At 38.0% G+C, this 20185-nt stretch overlaps 1 protein-coding gene across 3 annotated transcripts in view; it reads right to left on the reverse strand.

The window, feature by feature from the left end:
- Positions 1-1732: 1732 nt before the first annotated feature.
- Positions 1733-20185, reverse strand: part of adarb1a (adenosine deaminase RNA specific B1a) — an 81124-nt gene continuing 62671 nt past the window's right edge. For 2 of the 3 annotated variants that reach the window (XM_067415711.1, XM_067415710.1), the window contains 10 exons: positions 17804-17830; positions 15392-15460; positions 10640-11577; positions 8319-8433; positions 8073-8241; positions 7332-7483; positions 7042-7210; positions 5181-5362; positions 4914-5092; positions 1733-4802 (listed from right to left, as the gene is read on the reverse strand). In XM_067415711.1, coding sequence (XP_067271812.1) covers positions 4626-4802; positions 4914-5092; positions 5181-5362; positions 7042-7210; positions 7332-7483; positions 8073-8241; positions 8319-8433; positions 10640-11577; positions 15392-15460; positions 17804-17813 — 2160 coding nt within the window. In that variant the 5' untranslated portion in view covers positions 17814-17830 and the 3' untranslated portion in view covers positions 1733-4625. Of the gene's footprint in view, positions 4803-4913; positions 5093-5180; positions 5363-7041; positions 7211-7331; positions 7484-8072; positions 8242-8318; positions 8434-10639; positions 11624-15390; positions 15463-17803; positions 17831-20185 lie in introns of those variants that run through there. The other variant, XM_067415713.1, reaches the window with a different exon arrangement.

Genomic DNA, 20185 nt, shown 5'->3' on the forward strand with positions numbered 1-20185 from the left:
TATATTTGTGTGTGTATATATACACACACTCATTATATATATATATATATATATATATATATATATATATATATATATATATATATATATATATATATATATATATATATATATATACACACATACGGACCATGCATAACATGGTTCCCCCTTGCCCCATCGAGGCATGGACTCCACTAGACCCCTGAAGATGTACTGTGGTAACTGGCACCAATATGTTAGCAGCAGATCCTTTAAGTCCTGTGATTTGCGAGGTTGGGTCTCAATGGATCGTACTTGTTTGTTTAACACGTCCCACAGATGCTTTATTGGATTGAGATCTGGGGAATTTGGAGGCCAAGTTAATACCCCAAACTCTTTGTGCTCCTCAAACCATTCTGGAACCATTTTTGCTTTGTGGCAGAGCTCATTATCCTGCAGAAAGAGACCACAGCCACAGGAAACACCATTTCTATGAAAGGGTGTACATGGTCTGCAACAATGCTTAGGTAGGGTGGTACGTGTCAAAGTAACATCCACATGGATGGCAGGACCCAAGGTTTCCCAGCAGAACATTGCCCAAAGCATCAAACTTCAATCGTGCTTTCTTCCCATAGTGCATCCTGGAGCCATGTGTTCCCCAGGTAACCGATGCACACATACCTGGCCATCCACGTGATGTAAAGGAAAACGGGATTCATCAGAACAGGCACGTTCTTCCACTGCTTCTTGGTCCAGTTCTGATTCTCACACACCCACTGTCGGCGCTTTCGGTGGTGGACAGGGGTCAGCATTAGCACCCTGACTGGTCTGCGGCTATGCAGTCCCATACGCAACAAACTGCGATGGACTCTGTATTCTGACACCTTTCTATTAGAACCAGCATTAACTTCTTGAGCAATTTGAGCTACAGTAACTCGTCACCATTTTTCCTGCTTTTAACAGATCAATTTTAAGGACAAAATGTTTACTTGCTGCTTAATACAGTATATCACACCCACTAACCGTGTCATGATGAAGAAATGTTATTCACTTCACGTCATAATGTTATGCCTAATCTCAAATAAATAAAAGTAAAAAAAAAAATCCATTGTTTAAATCCAGTTCACAAACATTGTGCAATATTAAAAAATCATTGATGATTAAAATGTGTTATAAAAACACACATGTAACAGGATACAAACATGCTTTTAGGACCTCTTGCATTCTTTAGAGAAATAAAGGCTTCAGCCTTCAAAGCTGATAAATGTTAATGTAAAATTAGAAAAAGAGAGGAAACACTCCAGAATGTGAATTAAAGAAGTCACGGATAAAAGCACTTTAGACGAAAGTGCCATTGTTCAAAGACCAATCCTGCACAACAAGTCTGTGAGCACAGATAAACACAATTTCACTCTAGTCACTGCGATTACCACACCACTAATCGCTTCATTTTGCCTGTCGCTATTGCGGGTAAACAAAAGGTCATAATTTAGTGGAATTAGGATTCAAGCAACGAATCCACTTGAAACTCGTTTGTTCTTAAGAACGAAACACACTGATAATGTGGTTTTAATCCCTAATTAAATTGTTTGGGTATTTAAAAACTTTCAAGCTTTCAAAAGTCAGTACAACTGCGCACAATGCTACTTATTGGAAATTATGCAAAACTTTCAGGATTATAAGAAAAACCTTTTGCCATGTCCATTATGTGTTATTTGAGAAGCACGAGACAAAAGAATGATGAACCAAATGAAACCACAAAGATTGACGGTTTTATTCTTTCTTCTCATGTGAAAACTCATGCAGCACTTAAAGCAATTTCTGATTCCGGCCCGGCAGAACCAGTTCAAACCGAATCCATGCGGGACTCTAGTCCAGACAACAAAGAGCAACCTGAATTGCAGAACACTGTGGCATCATGGGAATTTTCCAGGAAAAGTTCTTGTATCGACATAACTAGGTTGAGTTCTAGAGTTTACAATGATTTTAAATCTCCTGCTGAGCAGAGACAAACAAAATCCAACAAAAACAATAAAGGCCTGGCCCCAAATGGTTGCTCTCAGTCCTGTGGTGAAGCCCACACTTTGGTGATGCAATGCAGCATAGACTGTTGGGTAGAAACATGCTGTGACGTTCACACCAGCTCATTGCAAAAGTGTGCACTACGGCTACAAAACATCTTGTGTACTTCATGGACACGTGCAAACAAGAACAAATCCACACAGAATGACCATTTGGGGAAAGACCAAAGTAGTCTATAAGAAATCCAAACCAGTTTTTTTTTTTTTTTTTTTTTTAAATCTGTAACATTGTAATTTAGTATTTACATAATTACAATAATTGAAAAGTCTGATAATCAAATCCCTTTTCCACCTTAAAAATAAAATAAAAAAATTATTCCCACATTTCTGATGATACAGTGATTGGAGTCATTTAGTCAATAAAACAGCATTGCATTCTTAACATTAAATGAGAAATTGGGAGAAAAAATAAGCATTTTAGACATAACTAAATAGTTCATTTTACAATTAAGCGGAAACAGTTTTAGACAAAAACGTACACGTAGAAATACATTTAAAAATAAAACTGTTCAGCACTCTGGGTTACCGAAATTAAGTTGTGCCTCTTGAGTCATTTTGTAAGATTATTTTTAGCTACGCATGGACTGGTCAATCAGATATTGGCCAATATATGTAAATATCTGATTTATTAATCATCGGCTGATTATTTAAACAGCCAATTTATGTTCTAGCAATCAAAAGGGAAGCAGGCCGTTGCAAAATGCATTCCTAGCTTGCTAATTAATAGTTTATTTTCCTAATCGGAGTTTGACTTATTTCATAAAGCACCTTAAGTTAGCTAAATGTGGAAAAGTTGTTATAGAGAATTCCATTATTCATTTGTATTATGTCCTGAATATGAGTGTGTTTAAAAAGGTGGCAAACTACAGGTGTCAGAAGATGTTCTTGTTTATCTGATTCCATGGGGTTAATAAAGGCCTTCTGAAGCTATTCGAAGCGGTTTTGTAAGAACTATCTAAAATATCTAAAAAAGTAAATTATCTAGCTTCTGCCAGACCTCCTTCCGTATTCAACTTACAAATAAAATGTAACGTCTCTTGCAATTCAAAATGCTTAGGCTACCAGTTATACTTTTTTTCTTACGTTGAATACGAAAGGCGTAAGTCTGCCGGAAGCTAGGTATTTTACTCTAAAAGATTTAAATAAAGTGAACTACTCTTTTTACGTTATTTTTTTTGAACTGCTTTTAGTGTTGCAATAATCTTTAAAAAAAGATGCCAACCTTAGGTATGTATTCAAAAGCATTCATGAATTACAATAATTTATGTTCAGATCTATGTTTAAAAAGTTAACAGGTTAAAATCATTCTTTTATTACAAATTTAAAATTAAGGCAGCATTATAGGCCTTGTCCACACTGATAATCTTTTTTTCTTCCATTTTGACCTTCCATCCACACTTTGAGACATTTTGTCAATGAAGCTTTTTGAAAATGCTCTCCAAAGTTGATAAATTTAAAACATAATTTTTGCATTGTTGGGTGGACTGTATTTGAGCACCATGATGCACGTTTAGACATGTGATGCATATTCTACCCATATATATATCTATGGTTACACCGGGATTATTGTGCCTGCTATATACTTTCATAGTGTTGCTAAAAAGAAATGTTCCTTTGTACAGTCTTCATATTGAATTCATCCAAAGATGACTGAAAATGTACTCGCAATTGCCATCCTATGGCAAAACATTATGACAACTGCGTTGTTGAGTGCAGCACTGAGTGGTGGGATATTTTGCTAATAGAATGATTGTGCCAAAAGAATAGAGTGAGAACTATCGAAATACTCATAAATAATTACAGACTCCCACGACACATGATTTTGCAGTTAGTGTACAAATTATGACCAGCATTACAAAAGCCAATGAGCTGTCATGGAGCATTCCCGGTCATTCTTCAAGTGACTAACGCCTTAATATATATATTTTTTTTGCAAAAGGCAATTCATAAAAAAGGCTTTAACTTTTCAACAGAGTTTATTAAATTTTAAATCTCTGCGGCACTGAAATTAAAAGCACACCTTTTGTTTCTCCATTTTGATTTTAGGTTTACCTCAAAAGCAGTTTGCGCGTTGTTGGTTGCTTGGTAACCGACCTGAGAGTTGATTACCAAACTCGATGGAGCAATTTAAGATTTCCTAACAAATCTTTATCATGTCTGTCTTCCCTGTATTATCCTGGGAACTTTTACTATGTTTTATGCATGCACAGTAAATTGATTTAAGCATTTTCAGATTTCAGTTTCGATGTTGAAAACGCTAGTGTGGACAGGGTGTTTCGAAATAAAAACGCTCATTTCAAATGTATCCGGATTAATGTAGGCTTAGTCAATAGGGGTTATTGTGCAAGCCACCATGATGGGTTTGTTTAGAGCAACATGTTATCCACCTCTTCCCTAACACCAAGTTTCCAGTTGTTGTTGTTTTTTAAGCCAGACGTTTTTTAGGTGAACTTAAAAGAAACTGAGCAACTTGCAATAATAAGAAGCATAAAAAGTGACAAATGTTGAGGTTAGATTAAAACCTTGCATTCCATGTAAATGTACAAAAGATCTTTTGCAGACAACCCCTTTTTTCGGTTTATCTTAAGGGGTTAGGGAAAACTGGTCTTGTTCGATGGGCTTTTCAACCCACGCTCCCAGTCCCGCTTTGTTGAAAGCTTTGAAGAGAGTCTCTTTAGCCGCATGATACTCCACTGCTGCTTGTTTTGCCTCATGGTAGGAGCCTGGACGAGATCCTCGGATCCGCAGAGTCCCACTAAGCTGAGAGAGGTAAATGGATATTGGCATTTTAATATACCAAGTTACCATATTAATTAAAAAGTAATCCTTGGTTGTTTTGATTGTTCCATTATCATTAAAGAAATGCTTTACCTTGGCATGTAGACAGACCCAGCGACTGAAGAGGGCATGTTTGCAGAGGTGAGACTGTCTTCCGAGGTCATCTTTCCCTGTGGTAGCGTTAATGATCTCCAACCCCTGATCTCCGACCGTCCAGTTTACGCTGAAGTTGGGAGCTTTCCCAGGTTGCCTTGCTTCTGCGTTACTAATACCTGCAGATGAGAGAAGAAACAAAGATGGTTGGGCAAAGAGCTGAAAAAACGAATACAATCAACCATTCATTAATTCGAGATGATTTACCACTAAGAAGGGGTCTGTTAATGGTGAACTGCTGGGGCAGATCGTCCATGTCTGCGATGCGCTGGTACATGGCTCTGGAAAGATGGTCGGCATGGTACAGACTTCCCAAAATTAAACTGGAGAAATAGATGGGTTCTGTAAAGTAACTCAGAAGAGATCCCTGCACTCCAATCACGTTCCATCTACAAAGACAGAAAGAAAACCTGTAAATGCTATTGAAAATACAGGTGTGCACCTGTTCATTGACGATGGAAAGAAAAGGTTTAAGTCATCGTTTGCAAACGGTACAAAATGCGTCACCCCCTTTGGACATACAGCAAAACACTTATGTTGCAGAACAAGCCACAACGGGATGAAACAACATCCTGATGTCAAGAAAAAGCACTTGCACAGACATATTTACGGGAACCATTGAAATGATCGAAAAAATAACACCTGGAGTCTATAATCTCAATCACCGTAATTTCTTCAAGGCCTTTAGAACAAGTTTTTTTCCAAAGGTGACGCATAAGATCCGAGCTCTCAAAAAGCCTTAGCTCACAGCTGGGTGATAACGACCGCGTTTAAGTGGAGTAGGATTCTTGGCATCCAACATGAGGCATGCGGATGTGTTTGCGGCAGCAGGCTTCCCTCAGCAGGACGGCTGTTTTTTGGAGGCCATAATCAGAGTTCTAATCAGGGGCCAAATGCCCCTGCTCCAGGGAGCCCCCGCTCTGGAGAGAGCTGAAGTGATTGGGGTTTCAGAGCCAAGAAGACAGCCAATCAGCTGCTTTCTGCAGGCGACAGAATGCTAACAAGATGGACTCATTAAAGGTGGGGGGAGGGAATCAAGGATAGGTGTCGACACAAAAGTGGGCCACCTGATGTCAGCAGCCTTTTTTTTTATACGAATCATCAACCGAAGCTTCAGCCATGTTTTACATATTGAAAAAAAATGTCTAAACTGAATACATCAAAGAAAGATGAAAATCAAAAAGATACAGCCGGTTTTAGCTTAAAACATGAAAAGGTCAAATAGATTTGCAAAATAAAATAAAGTTCATAATTAGTCCAAAGACAAACTTTTAATTCGGAATTAATACTACTTGTATTTTTTAATCTTTAAAGTAATCAATGCACATTATTTCACATAATACCATTTTTAATCCTACCCCTCCAAACAGTCAATTCCTGATGGATAAAAAGGTCCACTCTTCATTTTTTTCTTTAAATATGTAAATGATGTCACTGATGTCCTAACCTTTTTGTAATCCAATGGTAAAAATCACATACAAAATCCTCTTTTGCTATTGGTTTTACATTTATTGATTATACAAGACACAGAGCAGCGACGTTTAATGTGAAGAGACTTCTGGAGGACCCAGAGGATGTGCTGTGCTTTGATGATAAAATACTCTTAAATAATCAGACTCCCACGACACACGAATTTGCAGTTAGTTGACGAATTGTGACCAACATTACAGAGGCCAACGAGCCGTCACGGAACTTTGTTTTTTTGCAAAAGGCAATTTATAAAACAGGTTTTAACTTTTCAACAGAGTTTATTAAAATTGAAATCTCAGCCGCACTGAAATTAAAAGCACACGTTTCTCCATTTTGATATTAGGTTTACCTCTGAAGCAGTTTGCACATTGTTGGTTGCTTTGTAACAGTTTACAAACTTTACCAGTTGATTACCGAACGGTTTAAGATTTCATAACAACAAATAAGATGAGATTTGGTAAGATAGGATAAGAATCCTAAATCAAGTTAAGATTTGCTTCTGTAATACGAAATTGTGAAAAATCCTGAATTAGCTTATCATATATTAAGTTAAGACTTAACATAATACGACCCCTGTTCTCTGTTGATGGCATCCTACCTTGCAATCTTGTCGCTACATGACATGGTTAGCAGTCGCTCTCCTTGCAAGACTCCATCCCAGGTCTGAATGGTGTTACTCGTACGAACGGGTATCGTACCTTCGCCAGACTCAATCTTGGTTCGCAGTTGTCCACGGGCCTTGCGGTTTGGATGCCGGTCACCCTGGTCTACCATGAAAGAGAATAGAGTTTAGTCTATTCTTTTTAAAAGCCTGTCCATATTTTATTGTCATACAAAAACAAAATGTGCATGTGGAAATCCACCCATCCATCATAAAAAATGACATACCTTCGGCACCAGCCTCATGAGGGGAGAAAATCCGGGCGTCTCCGCAGGGCGACGTGCTGATATACAGATGGAACTGAATATCGTCTTTTAGCCGGTAGCCATGTTCACTGCACCATCTGAATATGGATTTCTCATGTTCTTCAGTGCTGTCGCTACAGAGAAAACACACAAACACACTTGTGTGATCTATGATGTCAACAGAGATCCACTAAGAGGGCTTTGAAATGTATATAATTGAAAATAGGTCCTTGGCCTGACACCCATCTCATCAAATCTGTCATTTATTATTTCACAGTGAATAAAAGGTCATGCCTAATTGATTACACACACACACACACACACACACACACACACACACACACACACACACACACACAGCCATGTCCATATTAATTCATGCTAATCAACATCTGAGAAACTTTGAAAAACATCTGAAAAAATTTTAACCAAAAATGATTTCCATATCCACAGGCTAGTGTGAATAATTTTTTTGGCTAATAATTGTTTGAATAAATGTATATATTTATTACCTATTATAATTTTATCCACATTAAATTAACATTAATCTGACAGCCATTACATAACAGCAGCACGCACATACTGTACACACACATACATACATTTATTTATTTATAAAGCGTTCATTTAGTATGAATACAAATACATAATTGTAGTATAAGAGATGGATGTATGTGTGTGTGTGTGTGTGTGTGTGTGTGTGTGTGTGTGTGTGTGTGTCACCTGAGGAAGTATTCCAGCTGACTGTACAGGAATCTGAGTAGGGAACGGCGTGCGATGATCTCAGCATGGCAGTCGTTAAGAGCTAGTCCTCGATCACTCATGTACTCTCCGTTTATACACTTGGTTCCCGTGGTGACACAAATAACCTGTGCATCCTTCACATCCGTACCTGATGAAACCATCGATGTGATTTAGAGAACAAGTTCCTAGATCAACGTTCCAATCAGAAGTATGCCTCGTGCTTACCAGTTGTCATGACAACACCTGCAAGGACTTTCCGCCTTGCGTGTGGAGATGTGAAGTTGTCCGTCAGCTCACTGAACTTCTCCACAACTAAACGGGAGACGGCGTCCGCGAGGACCTGTGGAACCCACAACCGTAACTGTACAAACATCTGTATTCTAGCATGACGTCGCCTTACAAATCAGCAACAGCAAAACTGCTAAAAGACTACAAATGTATTTTAAACATAGCATATGCTATTTGAAAATGGCTGATAAAATGCATCGTTAAAGGGTTAGTTAACACAAAAATGATCTCATAATGTACTCACCCTCAAGCCATCCTAGGTGTATATGACTTTCTTCTTTCACCCAAACACAATCGGAGTGACCCCTGACCCGACACATGACGTAAGATTTAGGCTTACCGTAAGCTTAGTTGAGAGTAGGCACCTCTCGCGATTCTAAAACAAATCTCCAACAAACTTAAGCTCCACTGAAATTTCTCTTTAAAAACTCTCGTTTTATCCAGGTTTTGTTTTGCTCTATCCTCTGCAATTCCGTCTTCATCCATGCGTCGTAGAGGTCACTCTTCCACCAGAACTAGACTAGCGAATGGCCGTTACCGGAAGCCAGTGATTATTCTTGCAAAAAATGCATCGCTTCGCTTCAGAAGGTCTTTATTAACCCTCTGGAGCCATATGGATTACTTTTATGATGAATGGATGCACTTTTGTTGGACTTCAAAATCTCGTCCCCCATTCACTCTTCAAAAAGCTTGGAGGAGCCAGGATATTTTTTTATATAACGCAGATTGTGTTTGGCTGACAGAAGAAAGTATTTGAGGGTGAGTAAATTATGTGATAATTTTCATTTTTGGCAGAACTAACCCTTTAATGCTCGATCTCAAAAGAAATGAATTGCTTGACTGACAGACTTTTACTTAAAGATCTCTTCAGACCGAAAGGTGAGAGTGATGCCTTTTTTTTGTTTGAGAAGTGCTCCTGTATCTGATTTTAATTAAGATCCTGTTTATTCTCTTCGGTTGTTATCAAGGGGGAATGGGAGGGATTATGAACAGGATTATCTAATGTGTAAATAATGCTGTGTACACTGGCGCACTGATTAAAGGTTTAATGCTTGACTTCATCTGAAATCCAACTGAAACATTCGTGTGTAGATTCTGATTTAATTAAAATTGTTAAATGAAGACTGGCAGAAGCTTTATAAAGGACAAATGATGGTTAAGTAAAGCTACCGAAGCATAGCATTTAATCGCATTAAAATTGCTTTTTCAATATCAAGCTTGATAAAATACAAGACAGAGGTCCAATGTATGTGGTCTTATAGAAATGAACGGAATTAATTTATGGCGTAGTCAGTTATGTGCATCATAGTCTAAACTTAGCCCATCATATGAGGTCATTTTGACATGGTAACCATTAACACATTGTTACCTTTAAAAAAATAACAATAGAGATATATTGTTCTCAATATTAAAGAATAGCTGAGTTCACACCACAGATATAACAATAACTGCACAGACAAACAATATCGTTGGAATTACTTTCAGAACTATTTTATTCAGCTGATGAATGATAAAAACAGCCAATCAGAATCCATCCTGCTGTAATGAGCTTGAGCATTTAAAGTTACAGACTAGCACGTGCTTAGAATAAACCAAGCGGCAGCCTCCCCCAGTTTCTGTTAAAGCCAAAACGGAAGTAACTTAAACTGCAATTCATCGACTGCCCACTAGGGACAGACTCCATAAGGGCGCAGAATCTTATTGATCCCCAAGTTAAAATTTCCAACTTTACAGCAGAAAAAAAAAACATGTTTACAGCCTGGTACAAATTGTGGTTTTAGTCTATTCATGACAACTGTGAGGGGGGTGAATTTTTTTATAACTTGTTTGTTTACATGATATAAAGCCTTAAAGTTCTGCATAATTAAGGGTTACTTTAAATGACAGGTGGATAGCCATTTATCCGCTGTCTATAGTCATTGTGTCACCTAAGCTCAGCCCACGTCACACCATATTTGCCCATTTTCTGTTATTAGGGCATGACGCACTGCCAAGATGGCAACGGCCAGCTCGTCTCTACTTTATGCTTCAGAACGGCTCATCGGAATCCTATTGGTAATGTCACAGACACTACATTCATATTTTTTTTTAAAGTCTATGGAATAAACAGAACGATATCATCTGCTGGTGTGGACACTAATATAGTTATCTTTATAGTTTTCATTCTATGTGTGAATTGGCCTTTAGTCATGACTCATGTTAAAGGGCAAAGTACTGTAAAGACAACTCTAATAAATTATGGTATAAACAGTTCTCACCTGAGGCAGGTGTAGCTGAAGTCCCTCTCTGGGGATTGGCTGTCGAGATGGGGTCTGGTCCAGTTGCATGTTAAAGAGACCTGACAATGCCGCTTGGGCTGCCCTCGATTTTGCCAGCTTTTTATTCCGGCCTGAACCTTGGAACACCTGCGTATCCACGGTAACTGCCATAATGAAATTCTTGGCATGGCTTTCACCGCTCTCCGCCACAAACTCATACTTTAGTCCCGGCCGAAGCTCATTTAGGATCATCACAGCATTTTTGCCACTGCCTGTAGGGGGAGTTGTGAGTGCAGGGGGTAGTCGGAGAGGAAGATGTGACCTGTTGTTGCTTTTCAGAGTCACATGGAGAGGGTATTCGTTCAGAGAGTAGAGAGACCCATTGCTGCCAAGACTCAGGTAGAAGGGTTCATCAGGTGGTGCGGGTGTCTCAAATCCGTTAAACAGCATGTCTGGGAAATCAGCTTGATCTGAGGTGAAGTCTGCATTAACGGTCAGCGTGCGGCCCATCGCGAGATGAGCTTCGGATGCATTGGGGAACTGAACAAAAGAGCGCAGCGCTTTTTCGGCCGCATTAAGTTTGGCTTTCTTCTTCGTTGGGCCTGAGCCTTCAAATAATTGTCCGTTAACCTCGACGGTCATAACGAACACGGGTGCATGTACCGGCCCCGTCTGCGACAGAAGTTTATACTGCAGTCCTGGTTTGATTTCATTCAGTTGCATGAGAGCATTTTTCGGCAAGACCGGCCCTTGTGGTTTCCTGCGCTTCTTGGGGCGGAATTTGGAGTGCCCGTGGCTTTTGTTGCCCTCCTCCAGAGGGCGTTTCCTGCTCAATCCCCGAGCGTTCCCATTGGCTATGTGAGGCCCCTCCCCCAGTGCTTCCTTGGAGGAGAGGTTGTCCAGATTGCGGTTTTCTTTAACGTCCATGCTACATGAACCTGTGATGTCCAGAGAGAGTAACTTACAATGCCTTCGGTGCAGGACCTTGTAAATGTAAAATTTAGAGATTCTTACATCTCTCTTTGTAACTGGATGGAAATGATACAGTCTTGAAATCAATCTAAAACATATGGTTTTAAAAATATTAATATTGCTTTTAGAAGCATTTTTAGCTACATATTAAGTAATTACCTTGTTAAAATGACTAATACATTTGTAGACCTTGCTTAAAGCACATAAAAACTATATTAACACACATCCATTTCTACATAATATGTCCTAGAAAAGTAGACCCCCCCCCCCCTACCCACACCAAAACAAGTAACATCATACCAACCAGTTGCCAAAGCTGATGAGTGTAAATTTTCATTTATAACATCCTGCATTAAAAGCTTGACAAGTTACTCCATTTGGTGCTCAGGAAAAGTAAATTGAAAGAGAGCAAACAGACAAGAAACAGACAGACTGAAATACACTGTGCTACCCGAAGGCAAATATGAGATGTCAGTATAATCTAAATGAAAGCTTATTTGAGACAATATATATATTTTTAATTTTTAAGTGTTGTAGGGTCTTCCCAAATTTCTGATTGGGAAGATCCACCTGTTTGCAGGTGATGTGTATCTAAGCCTCAGGTGCACTGGGAAACTGTAAAGAGTCCAAGTGTTTTCCTCTGCATTTATCTTGGATTACTTCTGCGTTGGGCCTGTACTTCTCATCACAGGATGTTTTAGCCAGCTTTATCAGTTTTAGCCAGTTTTATCAGCTCTTGGAAAGTGGAGTGGACATGACTTGTTGTTGTCCTCCTCTATTGGGTGGTTTCCTATATCCTTCGGTGGATGTACACAAGTAAATACACAAACATGTGATGTCCAGAGTAAGTAACTTTGGTGCACAAACTCCAAAAGACTTATTCATTTCCCTGTAACTCGATTTAAATGTTATCTTCCAAAAAACTATGGCAAACAACACTAACAATTATGTAGGTAAATGTTAAAAATATTACATTAAATGGGTCATATCATAAAAAATCAAGTTCAATCTACTATTAAAGGGTTATTCACCCAAAAATGAAATTTCTGTCATAAATTACTATCCCCCATGTCGTTCCAAACACATTAAGAACTTTGTTTATCTTCAGAACACAAATTAAGATATTTTTGATGAAATTTGAGTTTTCTGACCCTCAAAGACAGCAACGCCATAACCGCCAATATACATCAACTTCAAGGCCCAGGAAGGTAGTAAAGACATTGTTGAAATAGTACAGACTACAGTGGTTCAACCTTAAAGCAGTGGCATATTCAGTGGAAGCAACAAATACTTTTTGTGTGCAAAAAAAACAACTCCTGGAATTCATCAAAAAATATCTTAATTTGTGTTCCAAAGATGAGCGTAGGTCTTATGGGTTTGGAACAACATGAGGGTGAGTGCATAATGAGGAACTGCAAGCTACAAAAAAATTATCACAACCATTTATCATGCGGTCATGAGCATTAACTTAAAACATCCTGCAGTATAATATTACTCAGGTGCTTAGGACAAGAATAGTGTGAATAAAATACAAAAGAAAGAGAATGGGCTGCCATAAGGGTTAGACTGTTGAGGTCAATCTAAGGAGTATCCCTATCTCACAACTTCAAAAAGGCTGTGTTTTTGCTATGGCTATGGCCACTCTTCACCAAAAGTTTACACTTTAGTACTGGTTGAAGTTTGTTTAAGATTAAGAGTGTATTCAATAGCAGGTCAAGATAGTCCATATGGCTTTAAGTGGTGTGTGGCAATGCCATGGAGAAGTGAGTCTTAGTTTCACTGGGAATCTGCAAGCCTGCAACGCATTTTTGGCTGCATTTCACTTGAGATTTATCAGCATGCTGCCTGTTCCTACAAACAGCTGTCCTTTAACTTCTAAAGTCATGAAAATTGGTGAATCCGCAGGCAGAGTTTATAATCCTCACCAGACTGAATCATCACAGTCCAATTTCAGAGTTGTCAACAACCTTCACTTTCCACTGCACTGCCTGTCTAAAAAAAAATGTCCTCCTGGGCATGGGGTTAACTTCCTGACCATGCCCCCTACAGACTGTGAGCTAGTGCACAGTACCCTCAAAGACAACAATCAAGTGGAAAATGATAGGTGAAAAACATGATAGAGAGGAGGAAGAGTGCAGAATTCAACGGATGTCACTATATTCGTGTGCATCTGCTATTCTGTTCAAGATGCTTGTATTCTTTCTGAGCTTTAAGGTGTGATCTATATCAGTTAACAGCAAAAAAAATGTTTTAATTATGCTGCTGATAACAATTCTACATCGCAATTTTTTGGAGTATGCAGGCTTCCATATGACAGTAACAGGCTTAACAATTACATAACTTGGCCACCGTGGCACTGTTGTTTTGCTTTTTTAAATAAAAAACACTTGTTCAGCTGGACAACGGGTTAAACTACAACTATAAACTGAAAGTGTCTGCTCTACTCCATTCAGCACAGGCTGCAGAGTCACTGCAGCAGGAATCATATTTATTATCATGTGACAAGAGTAAGGAGAGATGACTGACAAGACGATGGTGGAGGATTTGGTGCGCACAGAGTGTCTATTGGGGGTTTTGCACCAGGTAGTAATAGGAACTAGCCACCTGGGCGGTTCCCTGAGAACTAAATGTTCCCCTAGGGCCATCTTCCTAGTTGCACTCGAAACCGCTAGTAGGAACTCTGAAGTGACGTAAGCCACGCTTGTTGTTGGGACTTTTATTTTGACAGTGCAGCGGACATTTACTTTGATGGAAATGAGAACGACAGAGCCCGAACACAGCGCTCCCATTCGTTTAAACCCTTAAGAACTCAGAAGTGGTGTAAGCCATGCATGTTGTTGTGACTTATTTTGATTGCGCAGCGGACGCTTATTTTGGCGGTGCTGAGAACGCCAGAGCCTGAGTGAACAGCTCTCACATTCTCCGTCTTTATTAGTTTACAATCTGTTTAACAGACTAGTCTAATATGTTATTAGATAAACTATACAAAGAAAGAAGACAGTATGTGAAAAAGTATTAGTGATTGCCGTGTGATTGTTGTCCAGTGTCGCAAGCTGAGCAGAAACACATAATCATGTTTTGCTTGTTTCCCTCAAAGTTGCGATGGAATTTCTCTTTAGCATAATGGTTAGTTCCATCTTTCACCGTTTTCGATGTTTGTTGAGTTAGTTTGTGGAGTGTACATGGCTTTTTTTTTAAATGGCAGGTGCTGATTTTTTTTAATGCGTTTGGCCAATCAGCGAACACTTATGTCACTGGTAGTTCCTTTAGTGCTGGGTAAGACCCTACTCTGAAGTAGGAGCTAATCTATTTTTCCCATATGGAGTTTGTAGAGCTAAAATCATTTCCAGTTCCTGTGGTGCAAACACAACTAAACGCGGGTACTCCCGCCATTAGTTCTAGGAACTATGAAAAGAATCTTCTGGTGCGAAAGTCCCTACTGGCAAATATCTTATGTTGTAAAAATCTAAGGAGTACGCGTGATTGCAAATGCGAGTATGTTTCACCCACCCAAAAGTGTGGTAACTGCTAAGCCACAGCCATAACAAGGACTACTGAATGGAAAAATACCATGCTGAACTTAGGATCAGACAAATGGACAGGAATATCTGACTAGGTCTTGAGGGTAATCCTTCCCATCTTCCAAAAATGTTGGTACTCTTTGTCAATCTTTCAATAACGCAAAATCGGAGGATTGTTGAAACTGAAACATCTTGCGTTATCCACATATGAATTTCCAGAGAGATGGAGGTAGATAAGGAAAAATGACAAAACACCCACTTATGCGTTTCTCCTCATCCACATCCAGACTGCAGAACTTCTGCTGGCCCCTGGGCCGCCCACCGGCTCCTATTGCAGAGAAACGAAGGGAAGGACATTTAAAATTCATCTCTGATCATGATTTCTGCTTACTGAAGTCATCTGTTCCCACTTACACCCTCCGCCTGCTCCCTTAATGAGGCTAATTAACCAGCTTTAATGACGGGAGACAACTAATGTGCAGGTGCAATTATTGCCCAATTAAATGCTAACATCCCCCTAATGAATCAGGGAAAGATACGCTTTGAGAAAACAGTCACTTTTAGCACTCGAGCTGAGGCAAGAAACAAGTTCAAAAGAATTAGGCGTCTGTTGGGAAGGAACAGTTCTATTTATTGGATCTAATACTTCAACATGCCAGGTCATGACGGTTAGAAGCAACATCGAAAGGGAAAAATGAAGATATTTTACAATCACTTTTCTCTCAAATGAAGAATATATTCATTCTCAAGCTTCGCCACACCCCTGTAGCAACATTTATGGAATCTTTTGAAACAAATATTGGCAGAAACAAAATAACTGAATCCAACTGCAGGGAGATATGGACGCGTCTGTACGGATAGGCTTGAATGAGGATACGGCCGTCAGTATGACTCTTTGAAGGGGCTGAGTGAAGTGGATACAGTTGATAAGAGACTCTGTGATAAACAAGCCTGAGAAGCTCGATAAATCACGAAAGCTATTAAAGCGAGTGACGTGTGCAGGCACTTCAACAGAAGCTTTTTAAAGGCGATATACCGACACTCAAGACATAAACAGCATTTTATTTCCTGTCATCTCAAGTTTTCAATCTTTCTGAAATGTCCCATTTGATGCCGGACTGAGCTGAGGAAAAGTTTTAGGTGAACAAACACGCTCAAAAGACCTTCCTCTTAGAAACCATTATGCATGCAAGAACTGGAAAATAAGGTGTCGGGAGTTGGATAAAATCACATATTCTGAATGCGAAATCGGTCCGCGTTTCACTCTGAGATAAGTGCACCAGCTCGCTGATGGCGATCACCGATTGATGTTGACGACAGTAAAATGCCATAAAAGAAAGGTTAGCTGTGGCAAACCTCATGAAAATGAAAGCCTGTGGAATAATAGGAGGCATTTCTCACAGTGTGACGCCTGGTACATTAGTGGTGCCGACGAATTAGCCGACATCACTCACCATTCAGCATCTGTTTTTATAAAAGGGAACACGCATACAGATCAACCTCACAGGAATGTTTTCATCTCATAATTATGGTCTCTTTTACAACAGTTTTTCTTCTCGCTTTCAGTCAAATTGGAGTCAAACTGTATGAATTGATCTCTAAACTTGCTTGTGACTCTAAAACTGAACTTTTGCCTTGAACTTAAAAACTTCATAATTCTTTGAGTTTAAAACAACAGCGCTTGGGTCTCTTAACGGAGCATTTAAGATATCAGCTATTAGCCAAAGGCATTTTTGAGTTGAAATGGTATTGAAGACGATTTTAGCATGTTGGAAACTGCATTTGGTGCTTTAAAACAGCACGGGACGGTGCATTAAATGCCACTTGTTCAGCACCATGGAGAGCAGCGAGCTAAGAAAGATGAATTCAGGACCACAGAAAGCAGCCGGCTTTTAAATGCACAGCGGGTCTTTCTGAGTGAAGGGTAGATGTACGATCACAAGGCGCAGTCTGAACGCGGGCAATAGCTCAGCTCTACGACCCTCCAGCTCATGGGAGTGAGAGAATCCAAAGGGCGAGCTGAAGAAAAGAGAGATCTGGACAGAGAAAGGTGTGTATGTGTTGGGAGTGTGAACAGACTTTCACTCTGTTCCTGTGCAGATAGAGAAAGACACTTGGCCTGATTCTCTCCAAGTGTCAGCACAAGTAAAGAAACAAACTTCTGGAGTCAGCCTATAAGGTATTACGGTCCACAACTAATACGATTTTTCTTGGACTAAAGATGAAGGCAAGCATCACCAAACAGAAAATTCCAACTCCTTCTACCCAGTTGACTATTATTCTGCCCCTAACAATGCATTGTTTTGACTCAAACAATGGTGTGAGTTTGGGGTGTGGCTATCTGTTTGGCAGGCCAATGGCAGAGAGGGTACAATGTTAAGAAAACCGTTATGAAAACATCAGTTTTTACATTTGGTGAGACTAGTAAGGCGAAAACTTCATTGGTTGAGAACGGTTTCCTTGAGTAGAAACTTGGATTAAGACCTAGAAGATGTTTTACAATTTCCTAGATCATGGAAAATTCCTAGCAGATGCTTTGAAGTCTCAGAAATGTGTTTCAATGGCAATAAAATGTGTCAAATTTAACATGCAATATTTGACACATTAGTCTAAAAGAAATACATTAATTAATGAACATATATTTTTAATAGACACAATACACTTTGCCTACCTTCATTCATTGTCTTGCTGATGATCCCTATGGAAGAAAAAAAATATTATAGTGACAGACCAATATCCAATTTATATGTCATAATATTACTAAATTATTTACTATATTATATAGTTAATATATAATATACACACAAATTAAAATAAAACATATATATCTATACATATATACACACACACATACATATGATATATACATATATACATATATATATATATATATATATATATATATATATATATATATATATATATATATATATATATATATATATATATATTTAACAATGTTACTGATAAAGCAGCAAAAAATTTTGCGTCCAATATAATAGTCTCTTGATAACTGCAAGTCATCAAATAAAGCTTGCCATCTTTCAGACAATTAGCATCTGCCAGTATTGCCGTGTCTTCACCGCAGGACCTGTAAAATTTTTATGACAGCATTCGTTTAGTGCCGACTCCATCGGGACTCAGCGGGCAGCGGCAGGGCTGCGTGTCAATTCGTAAAGCTAATCAAGCGATTTCATCATTTACCGCACATGCACCGAGACATACACGCCAGCAATGAGATGGAAACAGAGCTAGAAAAATGGAGTCAGACATACTTAGACAGGAGGCATTTGTAATTTTAGGGCAATCTCAAGTTCATTTTCAGAGTTTACGATGTCTAATATCTAATAAAATACACTCTAACATTTACCCAAACATTTTTAAAAAGAAAAAGATTTGAATTTAGTCAACCTCATGTCATTCCAAACCTGCATGACTTTTTTTTTTGCATTTGGAACGCAAAATATTTTTTTCTCCGTATGTCAATGGGGTCCAATGTGATGTTGTTTTGGACCCCATTGACACTGCTAAGGGGGAGATTAGGATATAAATAGTCAAAATTATGGTGAAAAACGTCATACTAATCATAGTCAAAATTATGGTGAAAAACGTCATACTAATCATAGTCAAAATTATGATGAAAAACGACATACTAATCATAGTCAAAATTATGATCAAAAAACGACATACTAATCAGTCAAAATTATGGTGAAAAACGTCATACTAATCATAGTCAAAATTATGATGAAAAACTTCATACTAATCATAGTCAAAATTATGATGAAAAACGTCATACTAATCATAGTCAAAATTATGATCGAAAAACGTCATACTAATCATAGTCAAAATTATGATCAAAAAACGTCATACTAATCATAGTCAAAATTATGGTGAAAAACGTCATACTAATCATAGTCAAAATTATGGTTAAAAACGTCATACTAATCATAGTCAAAATTATGATGAAAAACGTCATACTAATCATAGTCAAAATTATGATGAAAAACGACATACTAATCACGGTCAAAATTATGGTGAAAAACGACATACTAATCATAGTCAAAATTATGGTGAAAAACGCCATACTAATCATAGTCAAAATTATGATGAAAAACGACATACTAATCACGGTCAAAATTATGGTGAAAAACGCCATACTAATCATGGACAAAATTATGATCAAAAAACGCCATACTAATCATAGTCAAAATTATGATGAAAAACGACATACTAATCACGGTCAAAATTATGGTGAAAAACGCCATACTAATCATGGACAAAATTATGATCAAAAAACGCCATACTAATCAGTCAAAATTATGGTGAAAAACGTCATACTAATCATAGTCAAAATTATGATCAAAAAAAGACATACTAATCAGTCAAAATTATGGTGAAAAACGTCATACTAATCATAGTCAAAATTATGATGAAAAACGTCATACTAATCATAGTCAAAATTATGATCAAAAAACGACATACTAATCATAGTCAAAATTATGGTGAAAAACGTCATACTAATCATAGTCAAAATTATGATGAAAAACATCATACTAATCATAGTCAAAATTATGATGAAAAACGACACACTAATCATAGTCAAAATTATGGTGAAAAACGTCATACTAATCATAGTCAAAATTATGATGAAAAACGTCATACTAATCATAGTCACAATTATGGTGAAAAACGACATACTAATTATAGTCAAAATTATGATGAAAAACTTCATACTAATCATAGTCAAAATTATGATGAAAAACTTCATACTAATCATAGTCAAAATTATGATGAAAAACGCCATACATAGTCAAAATTATGATGAAAAACTTCATACTAATCATAGTCAAAATTATGATGAAAAACGACATACTAATTATAGTCAAAATTATGATGAAAAACGTCATACTAATCATAGTCAAAATTATGATGAAAAACGTCATACTAATCATAGTCAAAATTATGATGAAAAACGTCATACTAATCATAGTCAAAATTATGGTGAAAAACTTCATACTAATCATAGTCAAAATTATGGTGAAAAACGTCATAC

This window comes from Pseudorasbora parva, chromosome 14 (genome assembly GCF_024679245.1).
Source record: "Pseudorasbora parva isolate DD20220531a chromosome 14, ASM2467924v1, whole genome shotgun sequence".
In the NCBI taxonomy this organism is placed as follows: Eukaryota; Metazoa; Chordata; class Actinopteri; order Cypriniformes; family Gobionidae; genus Pseudorasbora; species Pseudorasbora parva.